Genomic DNA, 25,580 nt, shown 5'->3' with positions numbered 1-25,580 from the left:
GTCGCCCCCGCCTCCCGAAGCGGCCCTCGGCAGCGGCGGTGCGGTGCCGTGCCGTGCCCTGGGGGTCCCGGCCCCGCGGGGCAGCACCGGGCGGCCGGGCTGGGGGCTCAACGCCGGCCTCTTCCAGGCTTGATCCACAAGGCGACGGTGAAGACGGTGAACGTGGAGCGGTCCTCCGTGTCCGTGGAGTGGTTCGAGGGCGGCACCGTCAAGCAAGGAGGCGTTTTTTCCCACCCGCCGCCCCTTCCCGGGTTGATCCGGTGCTCTCTCGGAGCACGGCGGAGGGGGCTCGGCTCCCCCCCCCGCCCCGAACAGACAGGCTTTGCGTGCCGGCAGCTGAAGCGTTGGCCGGCCCCGTGCCTCCGGAGGCCGAAGGCTCACGAGGGGTGCCCTAGCCACAGCTAGCTCCTCCGCCCCGCTGGGTGCGCTCTGGGCCAGAGACACTTCTTCCGCGCTCTTGCAGCTGATTCAGTTCTGCGCTTATTTTAACGCTATGCGTAATCAAAGCAATGAAATAGATGTGCGTAAAGGTGGGACGTGTAAGTTAGGCATGGTGTGGCTGCGGCGGAGCAGTACCAACACAGGGCTCTTCACCTTTCAGAGTGAACAAGGGGATGTTGGGCCTCTCGCTTACGCTGTTGGCTGCCGATTCTGAACGCCCCGAAGTCCCAATTTTCCCAGCTCTGTTGGCTTTCCATGTCTCTAACAATGGCCTTCAGGCTTTCCTTAAGACTTAACGTGCCACCAGTAAGGTGCCATGCGAAGGGGGCCGGAATCTCTACGCTGGTATAAAATAAATACCGTGCGGGACTGGGGGGGAAGGGAGGGGAGCCAAGCCTGGGGCGCTTGAGGTCGATGTGGCTGAAATCCTGGCACTTAACAAAATCTCCTTTTGTAACCGAGCAAACATGCTCGTCCTGCCTGTTTCTCTGGAAACCTATAGAGTTTAGTTAAAAGGTTAAAGTTGACATTGGCCGGTTCTTTGAAATCGGATCTTATGCTGTTTGTGTGCATGCTGCATTCAAATACGCAAAATTTGCAGATTCAGGTGTAATTGTTGGCTAAATTGCGTGTATGTCTTATGATACTAAAGCTCCCTGAAGGCAACTCAGAAACTAGCAAATTTTCTTATACGCTGTTAGTATATACTGTGTTGTTCACGTACGTGTGTTTCCGAGCTAATTCACTTTCTGATTAGATACTTAAAGATTCCATATAAATCAAACTTCATAGATTACTTCTCTTATGTTAGAATGTAGTATCTCCACACTTTACAGAGGTTCACCTACTTGTTTTTGTTCTTTTTACGGACTCTTATTTTATGTAAGTAATTTAAAAGTTAATTGAGAGCTCAGGAACGTCCTGGAGTGGTGCTTGTGTTGCTTTGTAAGGTGAATTCCAGTGCAAGCTGCTGCGATACCGGAGTTGTCGCGTACACGCGCTTTCAACCTCTTCTGCAGGGTTCGGTTGGAAAAACTGAACCGAGAGAGTTGCTGTCTTTTGTGCTCGAGCCTGCCCTTGGCTGCCTGCCCCCTGTTGCTTCCCCTGCCCTGCAGCTGGCCTGCCCCCCGTTGCTCCCCCTGCCCTGCAGCTGCCTGTGCCAGGGCGCCGCAGAATGCGGTGAAGGCAGGATTATGACTTCACTGGAGGGTCAGGCAGGAGGCGGTGGCTGGTCCTCGGAGAAATCGCTTGCAATAGCAAGTGAAAATGCAGGTGAATTGACTTGTGGATTAACTGCTGAACCCTTCATTTCCCAAAGCCTAAGCAGCTCTTTGAAGTTTATTTCAGTAAGCGCAATCACACAGTAAACACTTAATGCTCTCCTAGCACAGAAGTCACAGAGCAGCTGAGATTTACTAAGATTAGCAGTAAGAGATTAAAGCAGTTGATGCCAAATGTGCTTTGCCCATCTCCTCAGAAGTGCTCTATGGCACCTGCAGAGCTGCGTGGTGTTTGGCAGATGAGGGTAAATGGCTTAACTAGCACATTTCTTCTAGCATACTTGGACATACGAGACTACTCAAACGGAATATGAAATTGCCCTTCCAGGCAATTTTAACTTAACATTTGGCAGGCGGTGGGTGAAGTTTGTTTGCCTGTGCTGAAAGTCAAGGTTAAAAAAAAAAAAGCCGTAAGTGGTAGCAGCAATATTCCACTCTGTAAAATCCTGCCTTTGCTCTTGTAGATTGAAATTGATGATGTGATAACAATAAATCCTGAGTTATCAGAACTACCTGCTGCAGATGCAAAAGAGAACCTTCCTTTGCAAGAGAATGTAACTGTACAGGTAAGTGCTTTAAAGTGATTTAGTCTCTCCTAAGGTACTGAAGTGTCAGCAGCGTAGGTCTTGTTACAAACAATACCCTCAGTCTCGAAGTTTGAGGTCTCTAACTTGTCTTTTCTGTCTCACAGTTAGACTTTGGTCAGAAATCCTTGTTTCATCAATGTTGCCTTGAAGTGCTGTGCTAGGTGTTTGCAGCTTACTCCAATTACTTACAGCAGTCATTGTTTTTTCAGAAACAGAAGCGTAGAACAACCCTTTCAAAAATTCCTGCTCCACGGGAAGGTGAGAAACTGTTCTTTTCTCTGCTGTATCCCTGTGAAACAGTGGTGGTCTTCCATTGTGGCCATAATATTCTAGCTGAGTGCATCATAAGGCTGCTTATTCAGGCAATGCTAATAAAGACCATACTGGTTCATACCAACGCTTTGGACTCCCGAGTGCAGAACCTTTGCTGACAGATTGCCGTCCTCTTCCTGTGAGCTGGGGTTTGTTGACGTGTTGCCCTTTTCTGCAGCATTGCTGTAGTTATTCCTTGATACTGCTTTAAATGTCACTAGGCAGTTACTGTTGCAGTGTGTTTTAAAGTTTCATATGGAGTTTTGCAAATGCCACAAACAACAAAAGGTAAGTGGCAGTTATTAAGATTAAAAGTGTCAAAATGAGAGTGGAAAGGGCAAGAAAGAAATAGCGGTGACAAATGGATGTCTCCTCTTCAAACGGTCCCCCTAAACAATAACTAGAGCTTTATCCTTGGAGACGTTTCAGACCAGGCAGCCAAAGTGGCAGCTGGTGTGCCATAGCTCAGTGATTGTGTGTCAGTACAACGTTTTGAGCAAAGCCAGGAGAGAAGATAGAGATGTCAGAGTGTGGGATTGCTAAGGAATTGGTTTTCTTGAGGTGTCAGGAGTTAGAAAACTCTCACGTTTTCTACCTTCTTTTAGCTTATTAGTTGACTCTCTTGGCTTTTTGAATTGCAAGTGGTAGTGTTACAGGTTAATGTAATGTTATGTTACTTGTGTGATGCTGAGGTTGCTAATTTAATGATTGTCTTAAAGTGCATAATTAGCCAGAACTTGTGCTTTTCCATGCCACTGAGCTGTAAACAAAACAGCTGGGCTTGCCTGGCCTCTCTTGCTGTATGTGGTGCAAGACAGGGAAGCTGGTACCAGAAGACAACAGCACAAATCCTCTTGCATCACAGAGGCAGTAGTAGTCAAAGAAGCTCAGTGTGTCAAAAGTTGTTCTGTACTAGAGCATCCCGACCTTCCTCAAATGTCTCTCCATAAATTTTGTGAATGGGCAAGCAAAATGGTGTGGTAAAGTCGTGACTGTCTCTAGACAGGTCAGTTAATGGACCTGGACAGCCAGCTGGAAAAATAAAGGTGTCTTAATCCAGTCACTGATTGATGGAAAAATATCCTCACAGAGGTCACAGCTTTCCTGAAGTATAGAATCTAATTGCAAATCTGAAATATCTGTTGCCTTTCCTACTGGCACAATCTTGTCCCTGAAGACCTGCTCAGAGCACAAGAGAGAAGCAATGTTTTCAGTATTCCTCAAATATTATCTTGTTATAGCTAGCTAAACCCCATGAGTGTCAGTGAGTATCTGTCCTGTTGCAAACTCTGCACTCACCAATTAGAAAGCTCACGTTGGCTTCAGGTTTTGGTTCTCACACTAAACAAATTAAAGAAGATTAGGAGGTGTCTGCCTCCATCTCATTCAGGGAAGTGAGAGAAGCAGCAGCAGTGCTTTCAGAATGAATTAAGAAACAGATATTGCCTCAGTCCTCTGAACCAATAAGAATTTTGGAGGATGCTGAATATCCTCATGTACAAGAATCACTTGAATAAACCCATTTAGGTGCAGCAAGTCCTCCAGTTATTATGCCTGTCCAGGAGCACTATCATTTACAGAAAAAGTGCTGCTGAGTCGGTGATCAGATCAGGTCTGGGCATGTATGACAAAAGCAAATGGAATAAAATGTTATCTCTGAGCATAATGAAACTGATGCTTTTTGTTCCTGAAGTTGCAGCAGTGACACCTAATGTCTCTGCACCTGAGCAGAAGATCCCAGGTAAAGAGTTAACAGATAAGAGCACTGAATTTCGTGGGTATGGTTCTAAGGAATTTGATCCAGAATTGAAATTTACCCTTGGTCTGAAACAGATCTGGCGTCCTTTGAAATCATAGTGATTAATTCTGGATAAATTATTGATTGCTAGAGGTGAAGGCAGTTCTAGCTTTCATACCACACTTCTATTTTTTTCATATCAGATTTGCTTTCTTTACAAATCTATTGAGGTGTATGTTGCAATCCCTTCCCCAGACAGCTTTGCGAGGGACTTGGTCTCAGTGAAAGAAATACCTTGGCATGTGACAATGGAGACTGCCTACAAAAGGACCCTTTCCAAAGATTTACTGTTGCGATTATATAGAGTCTTCTAGCTGAATTTAGTGTTATCAAGCTCCTACTCCGCTGTGCACCATGCACGCTGTCTGTGTGTGGGTGCTGCGATGGTGGGCGTGATGCTGCCCGTGATCAGTTGCCAGATTGCAGTACTACTGTCACCATCAAACAGTGAATTCGCACAGCCCTGCAAGGGTGAAGCTTCAGAGGATTTCCCAGTTCCCTGAGTTGTGACTTCTTTCTTCCTAGGTATTAAGGTTCTGGAAATGACATATTAGTGAATCCTTAGTGGTATCTAAAAGAAATTCACTGGAACCGCAAATCTGGAAGGAACCGTTTGCTTTTCTGTAGTGGTATATTTCATGATCACTTTTCACCCACCTACGTTGCTTTGTCCTGCACTTTGCTAATGCATCAGAGATCTGGAAATGGTCCTTTTAACCACACCTTGTTCCCCCCTGCTCTGCATTTTGTGAGCACTTGATTTACTTGCAAATGTCTGAGTGTCTGAGGCATGACGCTGACCTTGAATTCTTGTTTCCAAAGCTGTGTGTGGCCGTTCCAGGATGTCTGTTATCACAGAACCTCAGTGCAGCCTCCAGGAAAATGAGATGGGGGTGGATCCCTGCACTTCTACACAAACTAGAAACAATTCATCGGTTCCTGGTGAGTGGAGAAAGAACCCAGTGAATTCTTACTATGAAGCGAGATGCTTTGTATGCATTTAATTAGGTAAACTGCAAATCCCAAGGGGAGGAGCAGCCTCTATCCCTTCATATATAAAAGGAGAGAGACCTAGAGGTCTGCTGCTGTGTAAACATCCAGGGCTCCTACCTGAAGGGGTTCTCAAAGGACTTTGGAAACAATGTTGTTGAATAATGATGTGCTTTATTAGCCAGAGGTGCAGCTGTGCACGTGGGTGGATGTGGTATCTGCTTAATGGCATGAAGTGGTATTCACAGGGCTAGAGTGGGAAGAGAAGTGCCTTAATACTGCTGACAACGTGCTCTGTAACTATACTGGTAGCAGTTTTACCTATACTGGTTGAGTAAAGCAAGAACTTGAGCCTACTTGAATTATGAAATTGTAGTTACTTATCTTTACCAGACCTCCCCTATGAGTAGTTGAGGGCATACCTCCTGTATTAAGTTCTGCAAAGACATTGAAATAGAGGGTTTATACTAAATTCTTGTCTAGTCGGTGTGGCCTTGATTTGTAGCTTTGAATAAAAGTTGATTGGCAAAGGATTTAAAAAATTATTTGCACGCTTACCACAGGTTTTAGCTAGTTCTCTCTCCTGATCCAGAATCAGAGTTGAGGAATGCCTGTGGTCTGTGAGGCTTTACAAATTACAAAATTATTCTTGATGTTTGGGATCTAATTATTGGTTTTGGTCTGGCTTCTTTCTGCAGCTGGCCAAACCAGGACTAGCAGGCTGAGCTGTGCTCCAGAAGCCTCACTGACAAATGTAAATGGAAATACAGGGGATCATCTGCCTGCTGCTAGAATGAGCTCTTCAGTGAGCCCAGGTACCAGGGAGCAGTGGGTAAGAACTGCCTCACCAGCCAGCAATGCATCACTATGTGATTGCTGCTCTGTATACTCTGAGACTAAAGCTTTGAAAAGGTGGCTTTGGCAGTAAGACTGAATATCTTGAGTATTTTTTATTACAAATGTATAATTCTGTTATTGCGGTATCTCCTCAGAAATGCTGCCTTTACTTTGGAGTGGTAGTGAGGCTTGCTAGGCAGTTTCTGTGGTAGGTAGATCTGGTTTGGGAAGGAAGCACAGCAAAATTAATGACCATCCTTCTGAAGATGATTGTTTCCTGTACAAGTTAGTCTGTCAGCAGCCTGGAAAAGTTGAAATATTTGTATTGTGCTTAAAAACTAGTATGAAAATTTAATCCAGGGAAATGTTTCTATTTTATCTAGTTCGGAGAAGATCTAACATTGTGAAAGAGATGGAGAAAATGAAAAACAAGAGAGAAGAAAAGAGAGCTCAAATTAGTGAAATCAGGACAAAGCGTGCACAGGTGGAGTACTCTACAATACACCAGTAAGGGGAAATTCTATAGCATAGTGCATCACAATAGTTGAAACTAAAACATTTTGGACAGGCTTTGTTCTTACGAAGCTGTACATAAGGATGGATTGATTCTAGTTTCAGGAAGTTCTGAATCTTGTGGCCTTTAAGTGAAATATTTCTAATTGTGTACAGCTGATTGTTTACTATGCTCTGGGGCTTTTTTGCTGTAACAGGTTAATTACCTTCACATCCATGGTTTTTCCATGCAGGAATTTGACAGCAGCTGTCCAAACTGGGAGTTTGCACGGATGATCAAGGAATTCAGAGCAACTTTAGACTGCCAGCCAATATCTATAACTGACCCAGTAAGTAAATACTGAGGCTACTAACTGCAGCCTGTAGACAGACTTCTTTATTTTGTACTGAAGATTTTAGCATACGAGCAATTTAGTGCATGGCTGCACCTTGGAAATCCTCTGAGCATACTGTGATCTTGAGGCACCTGGTGGCATATGTGAGGTCACTTGCTTCCCCTATTTAGGGCTAAGCTGCCTTGCATTACTTTACTTTGCATATGTCACTAGTAAAGAGCTTGCGCTCTCACAATTACCGTGCAATGACTTGTGTGGTAACATCAGTATTTCTCAGAGCTTGTAAATGGCAGAGCCTACTACATAGTAGCTTAGCTTGTTGTAGGTATAGGTATAATTTAAAATGGCTTATTGCCCTATAACAGAACATGTTATTTTATGTAAGTCGTATATTAAGTAATTTTAAACTAGGTCAAGAAGCAGAGAAGCAAAAATAGAGGTCAAAAACTAGAGAAACTAGGCTGGCTTGATACCTTCAGCAATTATGGAGGTAGTATTGTTTAATACCTGAGAACAAGTAGTCCTTGCCTAGCAAAAGCCTCGTTATGGTCAGTGAAAAATAACAGCATTTAAGTTCAAACAGAAAAGTGGGTGTGGACTAGCCTAGAACACTCGGTGGTTTGTGTGCCTGCATCCTACGGGGCTGAGAACCAGCTGTTTGTGTGCATATCGCTGCATGACGGAAGAGGAGTTTGTCTTCTGCTTTCTGCCTCACCCAATGGAATATGCACTTTTCTAAACTCGACTGATGTGTAGCTGTGCTGCACAAATAGCTAAACTTACTGCATCAGTAAAGAACTCAGGTCAAAAAAAAATACCTCTGGGGTAAATTTAAAATAATAATTTGCCTGAATTTGGCCATAGTTGCAGTCTTGATATCACAGATTTTTCTGGAAAGCTGGCTGAGGACTAAACTTACTAATTCTGATACAGAATATTTGGGGCACTTTCTATAGCATAGCAGCATTTCCACCTGATATGTTGGAGCATGCTACGTAAAGGTCAATTGTTTGTAGCGTTTCTTCTGCACTAAGTGGACTTTAAGACTTACATCCCTGCATGAGTGGGTCTGATCAGTAGCAGAGGCAACTCTGATCAGCACATAGAAAAGTAGCTGGGAGCATCGGATTTCTCTCTGTTATACTAAGTAGGTATGGGTGTAATTGGGAAATAATTATTACTTGATTTCTTACTTTTCTTTTAGATAGAAGAACATCGGATTTGTGTCTGTGTGAGGAAGCGCCCTCTCAATAAACAAGGTGAGCGTACTGACAAAGCAGCTCTGTCCTGGAGCAGTTTGACATTGCTTATACTTGTTAAAACTGAGGGTCTTTTCTGTCAACAGAACTTCTAAAAAAGGAATGTGATGTGATTACTGTTCCGAGCAAGTGCGTCCTGCTGGTGCACGAGCCAAAGCAGAAAGTGGACCTAACAAAATACCTTGAAACCCAAGCATTTAGATTTGACTTTTCATTTGATGAATCCTCTTCTAATGAAATGGTATACAGGTAATGCTTTCTTCTCATTGGGAACAACTTTCAAGATAAAAGCGTGGAGCTATGGCTAGGTGGCATCCTGGCTTAAAGAAACTGCTACCTGAAATAAATATTAAAATCCTTTTTGGAGGAAACCAAAGGACTGAAAAGTCTAAAGCCTATTTTTGTCATGGCCTTGCTGATTTCCTAAGGATTTGCTTTTATTTGCTTGTTTAGGAAAACTGATGAAGCAGGGTGTGAAATGCTTGCCTTAACTGTCTTTTACCTTCTGAATATCCAGGTTCACTGCTAGACCTCTTGTAGAGACCATCTTTGAGGGTGGGAAGGCGACATGCTTTGCATATGGCCAGACAGGCAGTGGCAAGACACATGTAAGTCTTTCTCCAAGGTCTCAAATTTTCTAGCTTTATCTAAAGTATTTTAAAACTCCTTGATGTTGATAATGAGTAGGATTGTATAAGGAGCTTGGATCTTGGTTTTATTGTCTTAAAGCTAATACTTTGTCAGTTGTTAATCCTCTTTTTCTGTAGTTTTATGTATTAGTGGGTTTCCTTTGAGGTTGTGAGGAAAATCGTACTAAAATCCCCCCATAGCTGGCTTTTTAAAGACTTAGGATGCCCTGACATGTTAGTGTTAGTCATGGCTATTCCTTGCCTCAAATGGCTGTTGCTGAACTCCAGTCTGCAAAGTGGGGCTATTGGCCTACATCTGAGACAAAGGCTATTGTCTGTGTTGTGTTTTGAGCTTGGAGGCATTCCAAAGACTTTAGTGATTGTAAATAAGCCTCCTTTGCACATAAACATTTAAGTGATCTGGTATTGTTTGCGAAGTGGGCAAATTAGTGTGTTCACTTTCTAACCACTCCTTCCAGTCTACCAGTTGCAGTTTCAAGAGACCTGAAGATTGTGTTTTCTGCCTCAAAGGTCATCTGCTCTAAATTTCCAACAACTGTGTTGTCTTAACTTTCTTCTTCTGGAAACTATAGGGAAGGAAAGTGGGGAAACTCTCTTCCCCCACAGCATGATAGTGGAGTCACATCTGCTGTCTTGTTCTGCAAGAAGCCTTTACCTCAAACCACAGCGATATGGACTGGACTAGGCCAGCCTGCCAGTTTGAGTAATCAGACAGTTGCTGTTATTCCAGTGTTATTGGCAAGTTTTAGGTTAGGATCTCCTATCACTAGTGCTATGTAGTGAGCTGTAGATCTCTTCCAGTAACCCAGAAGGAAATTTGGAATTTTATACAAGTTTGGACATAGGCTGCCCTCATTGCATTGGAATGGGCAGACTAATCTGCTCATCTGAGCATCCTCACAGGAATACAACTGTGAGGCACTAAAATCATAGGCAATGAAGTTACTTTCCCTTCCTGATCCTAGGGTGCAGAATGAGTGCAAGGACAATAGCTGTACCTTGAGACTGGAGTGCTGCATATTAAACTCTGGTAGATTGAGAATGTGTCATGGCACTGAGTTGTGTTTTAAATAATTGACTCTATTTCATATAAAAGTGGTAGAGCAAGTCACCAGGATAGCACCAACTGAAAATTTTGTTGGGATTAAAGGTATCTTGGTCAGAGGAGTTAAAGGTATTTTCTGCTCTAGAAGTTTGATACATTTTGATATCACATGTGAGCTTTTGCAAGTAGCAGTGAAAATGTTACTCGACCTACGTCCTAAAAAATGAGGCTTTCTTCTGACCAGAGGCTATTTGGTTGTGCTGCGAGACCATGCATTTCCCCTTGAAGGAACATCTGCTTTGACTCTGCACTGCAGAGCCTTACAGGCATTCAGCTGTTGCCTTGCGTAGTCCAGATCTTCTTTCTGAACTGATAGGGAAGCAGCAAACTAATTTTATCCTGAATTGCACTGTGTTCTAATCATCTTGCTGACATTGGAGCATACGTATATATGGTAACTTCTTAGTATGTTCTTGGGACTAAAATCAGATAGCCTGACTTGTTTGTACCACGCCTTACCTCTGGCCTTTTCTCTTCACAGACTATGGGCGGAGACTTCTCCGGGAGAGCACAGAATGCCTCAAAGGGCATATATGCTTTTGCATGTAAGTGGATTCTTCTTTAGATATGAAAATCAAATTAGTGCTTGTTTTTCTTAAATAGATAAGATCTGTTTTTGTATGGTTATTTAAAATGTTTCCAGTGAAAGATACATAAAGTATTTGTTTTCAGTAATAAGTAGTGGTGTTTGTTGCAGGAGGTATAATTATTTTTTTCAGTTTCACAAAACATTTTCCATCCTGCCTGTAAGTTTCTAGATCCACACTTAACTCACCAGAAGATATTTGGTTTTGAGGCAAAGAGGTGACATTTTCTAGCTTGGCATTTGCTAAGCTGAACCATTTAATTTTGATTCTTCTGCTTTGGTTTTTGTCCCAGACTAAGGATGGTGTTTGGAAATACCTGACATGAATGCAACACAACCCTACCCATTTCTGATATAAAGCTTGTTATACAGAAAGCACACGAATGTATGTGTTTATGTTTCTTCTTGTAAGCATTAGATGCAAAAAAACCTAGCACATACAAAATGATTTCAGAAAACAGATGCTTAGAAGCCCTTCCTTGATATAATGCCTAGAAAGCACCATGAACCCTGACCTCTTCTACCTTCCCTTTAGAAAGGCATATTGTGAAACTAGTCTGTGTAGCCAGGCAGCTGAAACAAGAGCAACTGTTTGCTAGTCTCTGAAAATCAGTTATGACTGGCCCTGAAGGAAAGTCTTTGCTTTTCAGCTCAATTTCAAAGTCTGAAGCCTAATTGTGAGAAGCTGCACTGGATCCAGCCAAAGGGTCAACTAATCTGGTATATTGCCTCCAAACAGCAGCAATGCTCAGGGATGCATGTTTTTCTAGGCTTTCCGCGCGAAGTGCTTGAAACACAAACACATGATTTTCAGGCCTGTCCAAAACAATAGCAGATCCCAGTGTTCCCCCAGATCAGTAAGGATTGCTGTCTGCGGGTGACATTAGCAGTAGAAACTTCTGTATTACCCTGTGTTTTCAGTCCCTGGATGAGGATGCTGCTGGAACTGTTCTCCAGGTGGTAGCACAGTGCTAATTGTTCCACTAGCATTTGTTTAGGATGACTGTCATTCAGCTGCTAGACACTGCCTTACAGCTGTGCAATATTCAAAAGTAGATCAATAGCAACTAGAATATGTTTTAAACTAGTTAACTAAGCTCCTGCCTTTCCTCACTAGCACAAGATGTCTTCCTCCTTCTAAACCAGCCCAGGTACAGGAGTCAGGGCCTGGAAGTCTATGTGACTTTCTTTGAAATATACAATGGAAAGGTAAGACTTTTTTTTTTTTTAAATCTTGACCTGACTTCTTTGGCTGAATATTTCATAAGTAGCTCAGTGAAACTTCCTAGTTTCTATAGTTCTATATAGTCTATTCTTGGTGTGTTTGGAATTGAATTGGAAGGCTATGTTAAAGGTGCTGTTTCTATATAGCTTTCTGTAAAGACAGTGCAAAATACTCACAAGGAGACTTTGTTCAGATTTGCCTTAATCTTGTTGCCTGAATATAGGTGTTTGACCTCTTGAATAAGAAGGCAAAGCTTCGAGTCCTGGAGGACGGCAAGCAGCAGGTCCAGGTCGTTGGTCTCCAAGAGAGACAAGTCGGCTGTGCTGAGGATGTCATCAGAATGATTGAGATGGGCAGTGCCTGCAGGTTTGATGCCTTAAAACCAATAGGAAGAGTCATGTCCTGTTGTACTTCTATGTCTACAAAAAACATATAATATCTGTAGCTGGTGCTTTGAGACTACCTTTTCGATGCAAAGGGAATAATAAGTAAAGGGGAAAGCAAAAACACACAGAGACACAAAGCTGAAAGACAAGGGATAATGTAGACAATGCAAAAGGCCAAAAGCCTCCAGTTGCTAATTGATGGGCCATTAAGAAACTGCAGGCACAGCTTTGGAAAGGCCAAAGGTGACTTTGTAACTTATAAGAAGGAAGGAAAAAAGAGGAGAGTGATGATATTTGATGGGGGAAGCTGTGGGACTGTGCAAAACTTAAAAAGGAATGTTTAGAGGAATGGGACTGGGGAGAAGCAAAGTGGGGAACAGACAAAAGGGGGTATAAAAGGTGCCAGTCACTGTGGCTAGTCAGTACGCTTGTCTGCTAGTCTTTCACCTGATCACTGCAGTCTTTCCTATCTTCTTATTAAATCCTTTCTTAACTATCTGTCTGTGTAATTTCACTCTCTACCCGGTATGTGTGTGCTAGGACTAAGTGCTAGCTACTTGAAGGACCAGTGTGAGTGGATGTGCACCACCTACAGGGGTCAGACAGGGGACGTAGGTCCCCCCAGGCCTGTGGTGCCAGATTTGGAGCAAGTGGATTCTCAGCATCAGTAGTTGGAGATGCCATAGCTCTCCTGAGCATGTCATAGAATCATAGAATGGTTTGGGTTGGAAGGGACCATACAGTTCACCCAGTTTTACCCCATATCCTATCTCTATACTCCCTGATAAAGAGTCCCTCCCCATCTTTCCTGTAGGGCCCCTTTAAGTACTGGGGCCTGATATTAAAACCATTACCCCATATCCTATCACTATACTCCCTGATAAAGAGTCCCTCCCCATCTTTCCTGTAGGGCCCCTTTAAGTACTGGAAGGCCTGATATAAGGTCTCCCTGGAAGAGAGGTCCTCATACAGAAGGTGTAAACAGGAGCTTGTTGTTCCTGGTAACAGGCAGGCACTGAGCAGCACCTCTGCATGAATGTAAGATGGTTACAGAATAAAGGGCTAGCAGGGATGGGTTTAGCCTGCCTTCCATAGAGAAGGCCAGAGTTCATGGTTCATATGTCCTCATGTAACTCCAAGAGAGAAACTATTCACGTGAGGAGATGGCTGCCCTGGTGCCGCAGCTAAACTGAGCAGTCTAGCTGCTTTCTAGAAGTATCAGCTAGCTTACAGGAGCACAGGTAGCTCCCTGTGGGCTTGTAAAATCAAGGAAGAGCAGCTGGCATCAACCTACAGTTGCAAAAATGCTTTGGCTTAACTGCAAGCCAGATGAGCTATTCCAATGGCAACAAAAATACTGCATGTTGTTCAGGTATCTAAAGAATCCTTGAGAGCAGGTGCCAAGGTACAGCTGTAGGCTTGGCTCATCATCCTGGCAGGGAAGGCTGTGGTTGGGGCAACTCTACCATCGTACTGGTGTCTTTGATCAGGAGGTAAAATCTGTATTACCAAGTCTTATCTGTCCAGTTAAGTTGCAACTGCAGTGGAAACGTTACTAGGCAAATGAGAACTCCTTGGCTTCTGTATTACACTGCATGTGCAGATAAGCACATCCTGAAAGCTCATTCAGCACTCTGCTGTGCATGCTTTTTTGACTGACAATTCAGCCAAGAACTCTTGAACATTTCAGATTCCTGCCTCTCTTTAGGACAACGTCCCTCCCTTTCCCCGAGCAGTAGGGATGCAGGTGGGACAGTGAACCTGCCAGCCTTCTCAGGGAATAAATGATAGTGAAGGTCACAGGGAGGTTTATGGTAACTTATAAGGCTCCAGTCTGTGTCTTGCAGTGATGGGGCAGGCGTAGTTGCACAGCAGAGGTAAAGTGCCAAGCTAGCTTGGCTGGAGAAGGGGATTTACCACGATTGTAATGTGCTAGCACAGCTAATGCTGTTTAGTGGGGAGCTTGGCTGAGCTTACTGGGTGATGGCAGATGCATTAGGAGAATGACATGTGGCCTGCTCTGAGACAGGGGGGTGCAGCGCTGAAGGTATGAAGCAGTCAGAAAGGCATTCCAGTGTAGTCTGGCTGAGCTGAGCCAGGCAGATTAAATAGCCTTAAATCTCTACAACTGGGGTGCAGGTTCATATTTCTCAGAGCAGTCCTTCTGTGCTCTTATATCAGCGGTAATTCCGTAATTCATGCAAACTGGAGGTATTAATGTGTGGGATAAAACTGGGGAGGTTAAACAACTTAATTGAATGGCTGCAGGTCTTGTCTACTGCTGTTGGGACTTGTTGCGTCTTCTGTGACACTGTTCTAATGCTTGTTTTCATCTTTGCTGTAGGACATCTGGGCAGACTTTTGCAAACGCTAGCTCTTCACGGTCACATGCCTGCTTCCAAATTATACTACGCCGAAGAGGGAAACTGCTTGGCAAATTTTCTTTAGTGGATCTGGCAGGAAATGAGAGGGGTGCAGACACATCTAGTGCTGATCGGCAGACACGAATGGAAGGTGCAGAAATCAATAAGAGCTTGCTGGCTTTGAAGGTGAGCTATAGCCCCGGGAGCGAATAGAGCTAATCAACACATAGATTCTGTTCAACTCTGGTGTTATCTGTTCTGCTTCTTTCCAGTACAAAGGAAAAGAACAGCCAAAAAGATCCTAGTTTAGTATGTTAGCAACCCTGAAAATGGTGTATATTCCATTTAGAAAGTTTCCAGGAAAGTACTGCAGTCTTGTCAGGCCAGAAACTGGTACAGCCATTTCAAGCTTCATAAGTTGCCTTAACACATAGATTCTGTTCAACTCTGGTGTTATCTGTTCTGCTTCTTTCCAGTACAAAGGAAAAGAACAGCCAAAAAGATCCTAGTTTAGTATGTTAGCAACCCTGAAAATGGTGTATATTCCATTTAGAAAGTTTCCAGGAAAGTACTGCAGTCTTGTCAGGCCAGAAACTGGTACAGCCATTTCAAGCTTCATTCAAGTTGCCTTTTTTTTTTACATATGATGGATATACCAGCTGTCCTGTGACAGTCAAATACCTGGAGTATATTTAAAAGGCTATGAGAGCAATAGAGATGACCGTTCTTCAGCCTGTTGGGTTTACCAGCAATCGGTGGTTGATAGCTTGCAGAGCTGTTTGAGAAGAGATGCGGATATTGCATTCACAAGACTTGTCTTTTCTTAGGAATGTATCCGAGCTTTAGGGCAGAACAAATCTCATACCCCTTTCCGGGAGAGCAAGCTGACCCAGGTGCTAAGAGACTCTTTCATAGGAACAAACTCAAGGACCTGTATGGTGAGTATGTGCATGGCACAAACATACACACTGCTTATGGGTTCTGCAATTTGACCAAATAGCTGCATGCTCTTCTAGAGTGAGAGGACTTTGAAGTCAGAAAGCTTCAGTTCTCTGCAAAAAGTCGGTTTTCCTCCCCCACTCATCCACGGTGACTGAGGTCAAAAACTGGTGAGCTTTGCCCAGCCCCAGTAGAAGCAGGGCTGCAGAATTCACTTTCATACAGTGAATCTACAGTTGAGCCTGGTGTGTTCTCAAAGGGCTTTGCTTCCTGTGGAGCGTGCAGCACAGTGGGTGTGCACAAAACCAGTGGAAAGCTGGATACAGGGCCACTGGCATGTCCAACAGAAGCTATAAAGAAAAATGGACTTGACAGAATGTCTCAACTCTGACCCTTTGCTCTAACATGTCCCAGCTGCCTGGTGAGATCTGTAGGGCCATTAACATGAGCAAAAGTCAGAAGTGGGAGTCACTGAGGTATTTTGTTCTGTTTGCAGATAGCAATGATTTCTCCAGGCATGAGTTCGTGTGAGTACACCTTAAACACACTGAGATACGCTGACAGGTAATGGCCTTTCTGACTTGGGGATTCTACTCTTGTTGCAGAAGGTGTTTTGGCTGCTTTTATTCTGACCAAAAGTTCTCTTGTCATTGCCTGTAATGGCAATTTGGACATTGGTTGTTAGGAGCAAATTAACTTAGAGCTGTCTTATGAAACGAACCTGGGTGTTCTCTGTGTGAGACATAATAGAGATTGTATTAAATGGTGACTAATGTCTCCTTTCCTCAGAGGAGTCTCTCATGCTAGACTTCAGACTGCCCTGTTTTCTGTAGGGAGTTTACACTGTCCTGAATGGTTACCTCTATGCCCTTTACTTTTTTTAGTACTTTGGGTTCCATCTGTAAGTGGTGTGCTAAGAATGTGTCCTTGACATGGCCCTACAGATGACACAAAACACTTGGTGTTCTTGACGGACTTTGATATGAACTAATAGGGTATGGCACCTTGGAGACTGGGCAAAATCTGAAGGACCTGGAGAACTCAAATGCCTTGAAGCAGATGGTGGGAGTGTGTTTTGTGCCCCATGGTTGACCTTGGGTACCCACAGGGCAAGGTAGACTTGTAGGGACTGAGCCCCAGGTCTCCCTGGAGGTCTTGCTGGTACCTGGAACCCCTGTGACAGAGCAGTAAGTGCCTCCCGGTCTCTGCTTTATGTGCATCTACACCTCTCCGGTGAGGTGACAAGCAAAAAGAAGACTGACTTTTGTCATATGTTAACAAGATGACACTTGAACATTTCAGGCTTGGTAGCTTTCCTTCATTTAGTTCACAAAAGGCTGCTTGGTTCCTTCCTGGAAAGCGTTCCACTCTCTGAAAGGATGTATGGTAATTCTTGTCATAAGCGTTCAGGAATGCTGTGAATCTCGACAGATTCCCAGATTTGATTCTGGATTGAAGGTGCATTTTTTCCTTCTGGTGGACAGTCATTCCTGCTCACCTGGAAATACAGGACATACATCTGATGTAGTGTGCTTCAGTAAGATTCTAGTCTTGAGTTGGGCCCATTGGGTTCTTAGCCAATGCACAAGGCAAGTTCAAGCTATAAGAAAGGGGGTATTAGGCTGAAACTCACTGGAAATGTGAAGCTGATGCTAGTAGCTGGAATGAAATGCCCAGCTGGTATCTGACATCTACCTCTAGTACCATGTCATCAGCCATGGCTTTTATCCTTATTATAGACCTATTCTGGCACAGTGGGTCTCTGGGAAAAATCAACCTTATTCCTTTCCTTTCCATACCAAGTTCTCTTGGTCATGACAGACCAAGCTGACATGTGGAAGACAGCTTCTGTGAAAGGCGTTGCTGGCAATTAGCATTGTGTACTTGGACACCTCTCTCCAGGAGAGGTCCTAGATTGAGCATGGAGACAAACATCTCCCAGCTTTCCTTCCCACAGCCCTCTGGGGCTTCTGCCCATGTGAGCTTGTTCTGGGGGTGGTAATGTGCAACTTAAGTGCAGCCAGATGTTTCTTGCTGAGCACTGATTGATTGCAGTAGCTGTTTGTGATGCTGTAGCCCAGAAACTGCTGGAAGAAGAGTTTGAGTGACAAATCTTCTTGTTGCAGAGTGAAAGAGCTCAGCCCTCATAATGGAGGTGGTGAAACACAGAATCAGATGGAGACTGAGAATGAGGAAACGGAGACCAGTGGAGAAGGCTCAGGTTACAATGTATGTGCGTGCAGTGGGCTGAACAGATCTCAAAGCTGGGAACAACTTGCTGTTCTTACTTGGGCTGTTTCTTGCAGCTCTCCAAGGATGAGGAGGAAGATATCTCTCCCCACATGTTCAACTTTCGTGAGGCTATGACTCAAATTAGTGAACGGGAGGAGAAGGTTGTAGAACAGCTTAGAGAACTGAGACAGGTATGTGGAAGAGGCAGGCCCAGCCCAGGCTGCCTTCTACATGTTGATAGCACCTTGCCTTGTCTGTGCCGAGTGCTGCGGGGTAGGCTGTGGGCTGTACTGCAAGATGCTGTCTGTGGTGTTACTTTTTCCTCACTGCCAACTTTTTCCTGTGGTTTCCTGCCCAGCTGGTTAAACTGGGGCATTTCAGTGCTTGTGGCCAGCTGGTCCCCCTTCCCCTCCAACTAGCAACCTCTCCTTGCTGCTAATGAGCACTGACTGGTACTGGTCTGTAGAAGCTCAGCTCTGTTGATTGGTGTGCCAGATTTGAAGAAACTAACTGAATTTCCAGAAAGTCAGTTTCTCATTGCTGTTATCCTTGTAAATATAGAGAATGACAACTGAACTTGACTACCTCTTGGGAATCACAGAGCAACCAGACTATGATCTCGAGACCTTTGTGAGCAGAGCTAAGCACTTTGTAGAGGAGAACTCAAGAAACTTCCTTAGTGTCAGAGGTATGTTAGTGCCTGTCTCTGACTAGCACTGTCACTAATCTTTTTTCAAAGACCTGAAAGTAGCACCAGCCTACCTGTGGGGGTTTGAGCACCCAGTCCTTCTGCATAGCTTACGGTTCAGATCACTTTCTAGGTGATCATAGGAACAGATCTGAAATGTCCTATTGTCTGCACTTTCCAAAGTAAAATTTTTGGCTAGTAACTTCCACTCGCTTTGCACTGCCATATAAAACTGCCTTCCCTTGAGCAGAATGCAATATCCACCAAGTGCAGACGAGCTGAAGTCTGTTTGGCTAGTTGGCTATATAGTTTACCTTTTGCCTTGGCCAGAAAACAGACTGAGAAATAGGGCCCAGTGCCATATTCTAGGGATTCATAGGGTATGCCCACTGTTTCCACTCCTGTTTTCATGGATATCAGGCCTTAATACCCATCCACTTATAACAAGTGTCTGCCAGGCATATACTGAGATGCCATGTCTGCCAGCACCTGTGTTTGGCATGCCTTTGCCTTAGTAAGGGCATTATTTAATGTGCAACAAAATCCTTCTAACTGTTCAGTTCTGACCCAGTTTGGAGACTTCCCAGCTCTGTGTAGGATGTCAGCTGCCTGTTCCCTGAGCACTGCCTGGCTTTGTTTGGACCGTGCTGGTTGAAGTGGTGGTAGAGAGGCAGCAAGGCAGATGTATGAGCTTGGCCGACACGTGGTAACGGAGTGCCAGCTAGGCAGACCGCCTGACTAGGACAGGGGAAGCTACACTGGTAACTGCTACTTTTCTGCCACTGTTGCAATAACTTGGGCTTTAATTGCTACTTGAGCCATTACAGCTGGCCCAGCCTTTGCCTCAAAAACAGGGCTGTGAGGGTTTTTTATTTTAATGAGGCTGAAAATTGTGGCATCAAAGTGAATGTTAACCTGCAGTAGCGGCTTTTTTCTTGAACAGCCCTGGCTGTCCTCCCATCTCAAATGCAGCCTGAGAGCTGTATCCCCCCATTCGCCATGGAGGGGTGGTGACAAGGTAACAAGAGTAAATGCCCTGCTACCCTCTCTGCCTTTTAGGCCAGGGAAATCTGGCCCTCTGGGGTGGTTGCATTAGTGGCATCTAGTTTGAACTGCAAACTGCAGGCTTGAAACTGTTGATGAGTAGAAATGAACAAGTACAGATGAAGAGCTTTGTGGGGCCAGGCAGGATTTGACGTTGGCTGAGCAGTTCTTGCCCAGTTCACTTCCCTCTGTGGCCCCTGCAGAGCCCTGCTGAGCTGCTGCGGGGAACAGCTGGGCTGGGGAGTTCAGCTTCCAGGTCAGTCACCCTGTCACTGTCTTCCTTCACAGAAACGTTGGATGCCCTGGGGGCTGCCATGCAACTGGAGGAGCAAGCCAGCAAGCAGATGAGCCGGCAGAGGCCTTAGTAAATACAGCAAAACCTGGTTCACAAGCAGTCTTCTGTATGTCTTGCATGTTTGTCAGTGGTTTGTGTAACTCCTATTCTAAATGTGGTGGAGTGTCTGCACGTTATGTGTGCCTGAGGGCAGTGAACACGGCAGCCTCTCTCTCTTCACGGCCTGGTGTCAGGGCACTCAGCAGAGTGCTAGAAACACACCCCCTGCAAGGCTTGGGGAGGGGGGCCTGAGAGTCTGCTAGATGTGTCTAGCATCTGGCCCTTTGCTAGTGACAATGGTCTCCTCTAATAGAACTAGAAACACATGTATAGTTTTCTAGTGTATGTATAACCTTTCCAGATGTGCTTGAAACACTGCAAAACTGCTGCAAGTCTGGCTTTTCTAGAAAGAAAATGGACTATATGTAATTGTAAAAACTCAGTATTTTAAGAAGTTTGATAAATAAATGTTCCTGGATTTAATTATCTTCTATCTTATAAAATATATTTCTTGCTGATTTTGGTGAAGTCTAACAGCCCCTAAAGACTGGCTGGTGTTGTAGAGAGAGGCTGATTTCTTGGATGAAGTTTCTTTTTAAAGTCTTTACACTTGTAATGTTTACCAAAAAATCACTCAAAATAAATTGTCTCTTAATTTTGAGATCCTGCTGGGTAGAACTTGCCTAGCAAGGGGGAAGCTGGTCTAGAGGGTGCCTATCCTGCACCTGAGCTAAGCTCAGCATGTAGTGAGTGGCTCAGCTCTTACGATATCAGGTAAGTAGGAAGGGCCCTGTGAGACTCCCTTGTACCATTGGAGTTTACTTAGGCTTTGAAGATAGCCCCAGGATGTTACTTCACATTGTTACATATATTTCCCATGCCACATAAAATACGCATGTTCAGTAGCCCACCAAAATCTGTATTTAAGGGCAGAAGTGCAAAGCTGGCGACTGGCTCAGGTGCAGCAAGATGCTGCCATGGCTCTTGTGTGCAACCTGGGTCCAGGTGGCCCCACACAATCTGTCCTCTGGGAAGGAGCAGGCAGAGGGGCAGGGTTGGGGAGGACAGACGTGAGGCATGTGCTGCTGCCCTCCATTTCCTGTTTGTTCAGCTCACTCCAGGGTTTGTCTCTAAAAGGACAAAACAGCGCTGTGAGCTCTGGGTCCCACAACACAGGATGCAGCTACACAAACATCGGATTACAAAGAGATCCTTCTAACTGTTACTCCCTTTTTCCCTAGACCCCTTACCCTGGTCTCCTGCTTCCTGAGCTGCCTTCTGCCCCTGAAAGTAAAGGGTGTAACTTAAGTGACCGTGCCCCCAGTGCTGCACACACCTGTGGACTGCATCCTTGCTATGTCTCTGGGGATGTCTGCTGTATTGGAGGCCAGTTCTTCAGCCTGGACTGGGTCCATTTTTGTGTACCAGGTCTCAGGACTGTCCTGGAAAAGGCAGCAAGAGTTAGATCTTAATGGGATGTGGGCAAGTAGCAGTAGTGACAAGCAGCTAGAGAGGGGATACTTCAACCCGAACAGGATCCTCCCTCACAGCTGGGGCACTTTGCAATCAACAGTTTAGGTGCTGGAAGCAGTGTGGGGCTGGGCACTCTAAGGGCCTCTGAACTGTCAAAGCTGACTTGTATCTGGGCTCTACCTGCATCATGTTAAGATGGCACATCCAGAGTAAAAGGGCTGTTATACCCTACTGAGTTTGGACTAAAGCAAGGCAGTCCTGTTCCACTTCAGATGTTACTACACTTGGATTATCCAGTCTTGCCCAGTGGTGTCTTGGGGTGAGTAAGGATGGGCCTGGGTACAAGGAACAAAATGTTGTCCCTTATTTGTTCCACCTTTCCTCCCTGGACCTAACCTTACTAATCTGTATCTCCACCCCAGGAGCTAGAGTCAGGAGGGACCTGATTTGGAGGAGCTCAGTTCACCTCTTGCCTCAGTGGCCCTTCAGCTCACGCTTCTGACATCGAGTTCCTGCTGCCACAGAAGTAGCAGTAGTCTGAGATCCCTCCTTGCTCTGTCTTGGGGCTGTCAGAGCAAATATCTTCCTGAACACCGAGATTGAATGTGAGCACTTCTCAAAGGGTGGCTCAGTTTATTTCTGGGCTCTCATGCAAGACTGAATTTCTTGTGAAAAGAAATCCAGTCCCTACATCCCTGCAAAACAGATCAAGGTCCTAGGGCCACAAATAAACCCTGTAAGGGAGGCATGTTTACCATAAAGCGCTGGAACAGTGTGTGTCCTAGTGCCTTCTTTACGCACTCCTCCACAATGGGAAACGTGTGGACAAAATACTGTAACAGAACAGAGAGTTGGCGTGTAGGGAGAAGGGATGTGAGTATGTGTATAGAGGGTAGAGCTGCATGGATGATGTGGCTCCAGACAATCTGCGTCACATGCCAGTGAGTCCCTGACCTTTAGTGCCGGTGCCACTGATGGCACTTCATGAACACACTAAGAGGAACTTGTGGGTCCCTGCTCAAGCCTCACCTTGTTCCCCCCTGCCCTCCTCCAGTGCCAGTTCCCACCTTCATTCTTGAGAGGAGGGAAGGTGTTTCAGTGAAATGACTGCAGTGCAGCAGTTGCCAGGGAGTTCATCCTGCTGTGCTGTCGGTGCCTACTCAGAGGAAAGGGTGCACTGGCCCTCTGTATTACCAGGTAGGTTTGTAAACCCTCTTTCACCCTGAGCAGCCTGGTTCTCAGCCATCACTCATTCAGCCCTTCCCACCCACCCCATGGTCCTTCCCTGTGGCTGTTACACAGGCAGAGCTGTGCTGAGGCAGGCCAAAACTCTTTACCCAGCACCAGCAGGAAAAAATAGCCTGCTTATAATTCCGTGCTAGTGTCTTGCTCCAGGCAAATTGTCTTGGTTAGCCCCTTAGCTCTGTGCTTGCTACCCACAGCAAGCCTGGAGGTAGAACAGAGGTGTGAGGGCCAACATTGGCTTCCCAGCACCCTATGTGTGGGGGGTGGCAGGAGGGAGGCAGACAGGAGGGGAAACACAGCTCTTTCCTGAAGGAAGTCACTCCTGCCCAGCCCTTCCCACCCACCCCATGGTCCTTCCCTGTGGCTGTTACACAGGCAGAGCTGTGCTGAGGCAGGCCAAAACTCTTTACCCAGCACCAGCAGGAAAAAATAGCCTGCTTATAATTCCGTGCTAGTGTCTTGCTCCAGGCAAATTGTCTTGGTTAGCCCCTTAGCTCTGTGCTTGCTACCCACAGCAAGCCTGGAGGTAGAACAGAGGTGTGAGGGCCAACATTGGCTTCCCAGCACCCTATGTGTGGGGGGTGGCAGGAGGGAGGCAGACAGGAGGGGAAACACAGCTCTTTCCTGAAGGAAGTGTCACTCCTGCCTTTCTAAATAAGCCTGTCTGCTATGCTTAAGGAAAAAAAAAAAAACCCACAGTGTAGGAAGCCTTTCTGCTCAGGTGCTCTGGGAGCAGACCCCGTGCTATGATGTCTGCCGCCATGTACCGCCACGCTCACCTCCAGGGAGATGCTGGCATGTCTCTGGCTGGCCACATAATCCAGGTTCCCCGCAGCAACCATCAGGCCATGTACCGCTTTCAGCTGGATCAGCTCTTCAGCCACTTCTGCTGACTCCTTGGCTAATACGCTGCAATGAGATAGGCCATCAGCCCCTACCCCGTATGGGGGAAGAAGCACACAACAAATTGGGTCTGGGCCTCTTGGTGTGACCCCAATGGAAAATGATGTGTTCCCACCCAGCAGCACCAAGAGACAGGAGAGTTTCAAAATAAACAAGAAATGTTTGGCTGTGCATGGATTAGCAATCATTTAACGTGTGGGCTTGCTGAGAACCAATTGTTTAATGGAGCTTCCTGGTGTGTATGAAAGTCTAGCGAGTTTCTTGTGTGACCATAAAGAACCCAGGACTCAAACACCACCACCATTACTTCTGTGAGCATGTCCCTGGAAGACACTCCAGTATGTCTCCCTACCCACCAGGGGTTTTCTGTCATCTGCTTTTGCAGGAAAAGTGTTCTGATAGCACTATCTTGTGGACACTGCAGGAAATTCATACTGAACGAACCAATTTTAGCATAAACAGCTGAATTTCCTTAAGGATTCTGCAGTCAATCGTAGGCACTAGATTTTTCCATTGGGTGGCTGACGTTAAATAAGGGTGTTGCACTGCTCATTGTGGCTCCCAGCTATGTGGAGAATACAGTGGCCATGAGCAATACAGCACCCTTCAGCCCTGTGCTGTGGCAGGACACACACACATTGCTTCCAGGCCCAGCCATAAAGGGGACACCGTGACAGCACACAGGGCCAGAGCAGACGGGATTCCATGTCTCCCTGTAAATAAAACTTCAAGCCAGCTCCAGTGTCAGTAGCAGGGAGGGTCTGAGCACTGCTCTCTGCAGGCAGCGGCTCTGCCCCATTCCTGAACGCACCCCATCTCTGAACAGCCTAGTACTGGAGACTTGGCAGAGCTGGGGTACTCAGAGAGCAGTGCCAGAGGTGAATGCTCCCTGCGAGGAACACGTCCCAGTCCTTTCCCACCCAAAGGAAGCCACTTCTCTAAGGTCCCTTTTATGCTCCTGTGGGTTTTGCTCCAGAGTTTCTTACCCAATGACTTTTGCGGCAGCTGCCTGCTGAATATACACCAGCATGGGCTCCCTCAGGCAAAGTGTGGTTGGATCTGCATGAGGAACATTAGGAAGGTGAGAATGATGCTTTGAAACACTTCTAAGATGTTAGAAGGGAGGGGAGGTGGGGTTACACTGCTAGCATGAAAGGAGGATGTAGTTTTTCAGGAAACGCCTTAGGGAAACCCTGTGGCTATGTATCATACATAGTACCCGGCAAGGATCTGTGCTCAGTATGCCCTCAGCTCAGAGCCTGGGCCACTGTGGCCTGCTCTGCTGAGTCAGGGGAAGTAAACACCCGGGGCTGGAACTGTTCATCATCCTTGCTCAGCAGACCTCAGCGGGTCGCTGGGGGCCTGCATGCTAGCATTAGTGCTGCAGGCAAGCAGTGCCTCGACCTGGGCAGCCCTTGCTGCTGTGCCCCTCGCCTCAAGGGGCAGCCCGCCGCACCTCCTCCCATACGAGTCAGGGTGACAGCTGAGCCCTGCAGAAGGAGATGAGGGACCTTAGGAGAAACACCCCCCTGGTCGCCCTGGCAGGCCGTGGCCTGCTGTGTACTCGGAGGCCTTGGTCAGCTCTTTTACCTTCATCGGTCTTGTTGCAGAAGGTAAATGCTTTCTTCCTGGGTGGCGTCAGTAATGCAACCAGGCCCTTCAGCAGGGCCGGCCGGACCTCGTGGGCCATGAGGGCATTCAGCAGCTGGATGGCTGGAGGAGAGGGGAGCCCCTGTCAGCACAGGGACTCGAATTCTGGATGCGTTTGTGGAGAGGGGCAGGGATTTGGGTTCGCTTCTCTTGGCAAGGGCTCCAAGACCAGACCGTTGCAGATTAACGGTTCTAACGGTCACAAAGCTCAACATGCAGTTCGTTCTGTTTTTGACCAGAAATGGGGCAGCTCTGCCAAAGCAGAGCCTCAAAAAATTCCTCGACACTCGTGCTTGTTCCTCTCCACGGAAATCTTTAGTAAAAGGCGAAAGATTTATACGATCTGAAGAGAAACCGGAGTATGATGGCTCCTCCGCTCGCACAAGTACCCGCCCCCGGCTGTCG

The 25,580-nt window shown here is 45.9% G+C and overlaps 2 protein-coding genes across 4 annotated transcripts in view; one reads left to right on the top strand and one right to left on the bottom strand.

The window, feature by feature from the left end:
• The first annotated feature begins 130 nt into the window (after positions 1-130).
• KIF2C (kinesin family member 2C) lies at positions 131-20,561 on the top strand. Of its 2 annotated transcripts, XR_657955.1 has the most exons (20): positions 131-220; positions 2,186-2,287; positions 2,518-2,566; positions 5,241-5,360; positions 6,107-6,223; positions 6,629-6,729; positions 6,992-7,087; positions 8,298-8,352; positions 8,439-8,601; positions 8,870-8,960; positions 10,589-10,652; positions 11,811-11,902; positions 12,142-12,284; positions 14,649-14,853; positions 15,495-15,605; positions 16,103-16,170; positions 17,733-17,821; positions 17,913-18,029; positions 18,400-18,526; positions 19,859-20,561. XR_657955.1 is itself a non-coding variant. In XM_019474155.1 (19 exons), exons 3-19 carry the CDS (start codon positions 5,261-5,263, stop codon positions 19,933-19,935), a joined length of 1,830 nt encoding a protein of 609 aa, XP_019329700.1. In that variant the 5' UTR covers positions 2,186-2,287; positions 2,518-2,566; positions 5,241-5,260. The 2 variants fall into 2 exon arrangements, 1 of the variants encoding a protein (XP_019329700.1); XM_019474155.1 differs by lacking the exon at positions 131-220 and having other exon boundaries at positions 17,733-17,835; positions 19,859-19,935.
• Positions 3,516-25,580, bottom strand: part of CUNH1orf228 (chromosome unknown C1orf228 homolog) — a 27,088-nt gene continuing 5,023 nt past the window's right edge. The window contains exons 6-12 of one of the 2 annotated variants that reach the window (XM_019474156.1): positions 25,116-25,238; positions 24,512-24,584; positions 23,402-23,531; positions 22,133-22,210; positions 21,241-21,346; positions 20,069-20,077; positions 3,516-3,640 (exon numbers count right to left, since the gene is read on the bottom strand). In XM_019474156.1, coding sequence (XP_019329701.1) covers positions 3,516-3,640; positions 20,069-20,077; positions 21,241-21,346; positions 22,133-22,210; positions 23,402-23,531; positions 24,512-24,584; positions 25,116-25,238 — 644 coding nt within the window. Of the gene's footprint in view, positions 3,641-17,076; positions 17,105-20,068; positions 20,078-21,240; positions 21,347-22,132; positions 22,211-23,401; positions 23,532-24,511; positions 24,585-25,115; positions 25,239-25,580 lie in introns of those variants that run through there. The other variant, XM_009287296.2, reaches the window with a different exon arrangement.

This window comes from Aptenodytes forsteri, unplaced genomic scaffold (genome assembly GCF_000699145.1).
Source record: "Aptenodytes forsteri isolate BGI_AS27 unplaced genomic scaffold, ASM69914v1 Scaffold119, whole genome shotgun sequence".
Taxonomy (NCBI): domain Eukaryota; kingdom Metazoa; phylum Chordata; class Aves; order Sphenisciformes; family Spheniscidae; genus Aptenodytes; species Aptenodytes forsteri.
This window is presented reverse-complemented; position numbering and strand designations above follow the sequence as displayed.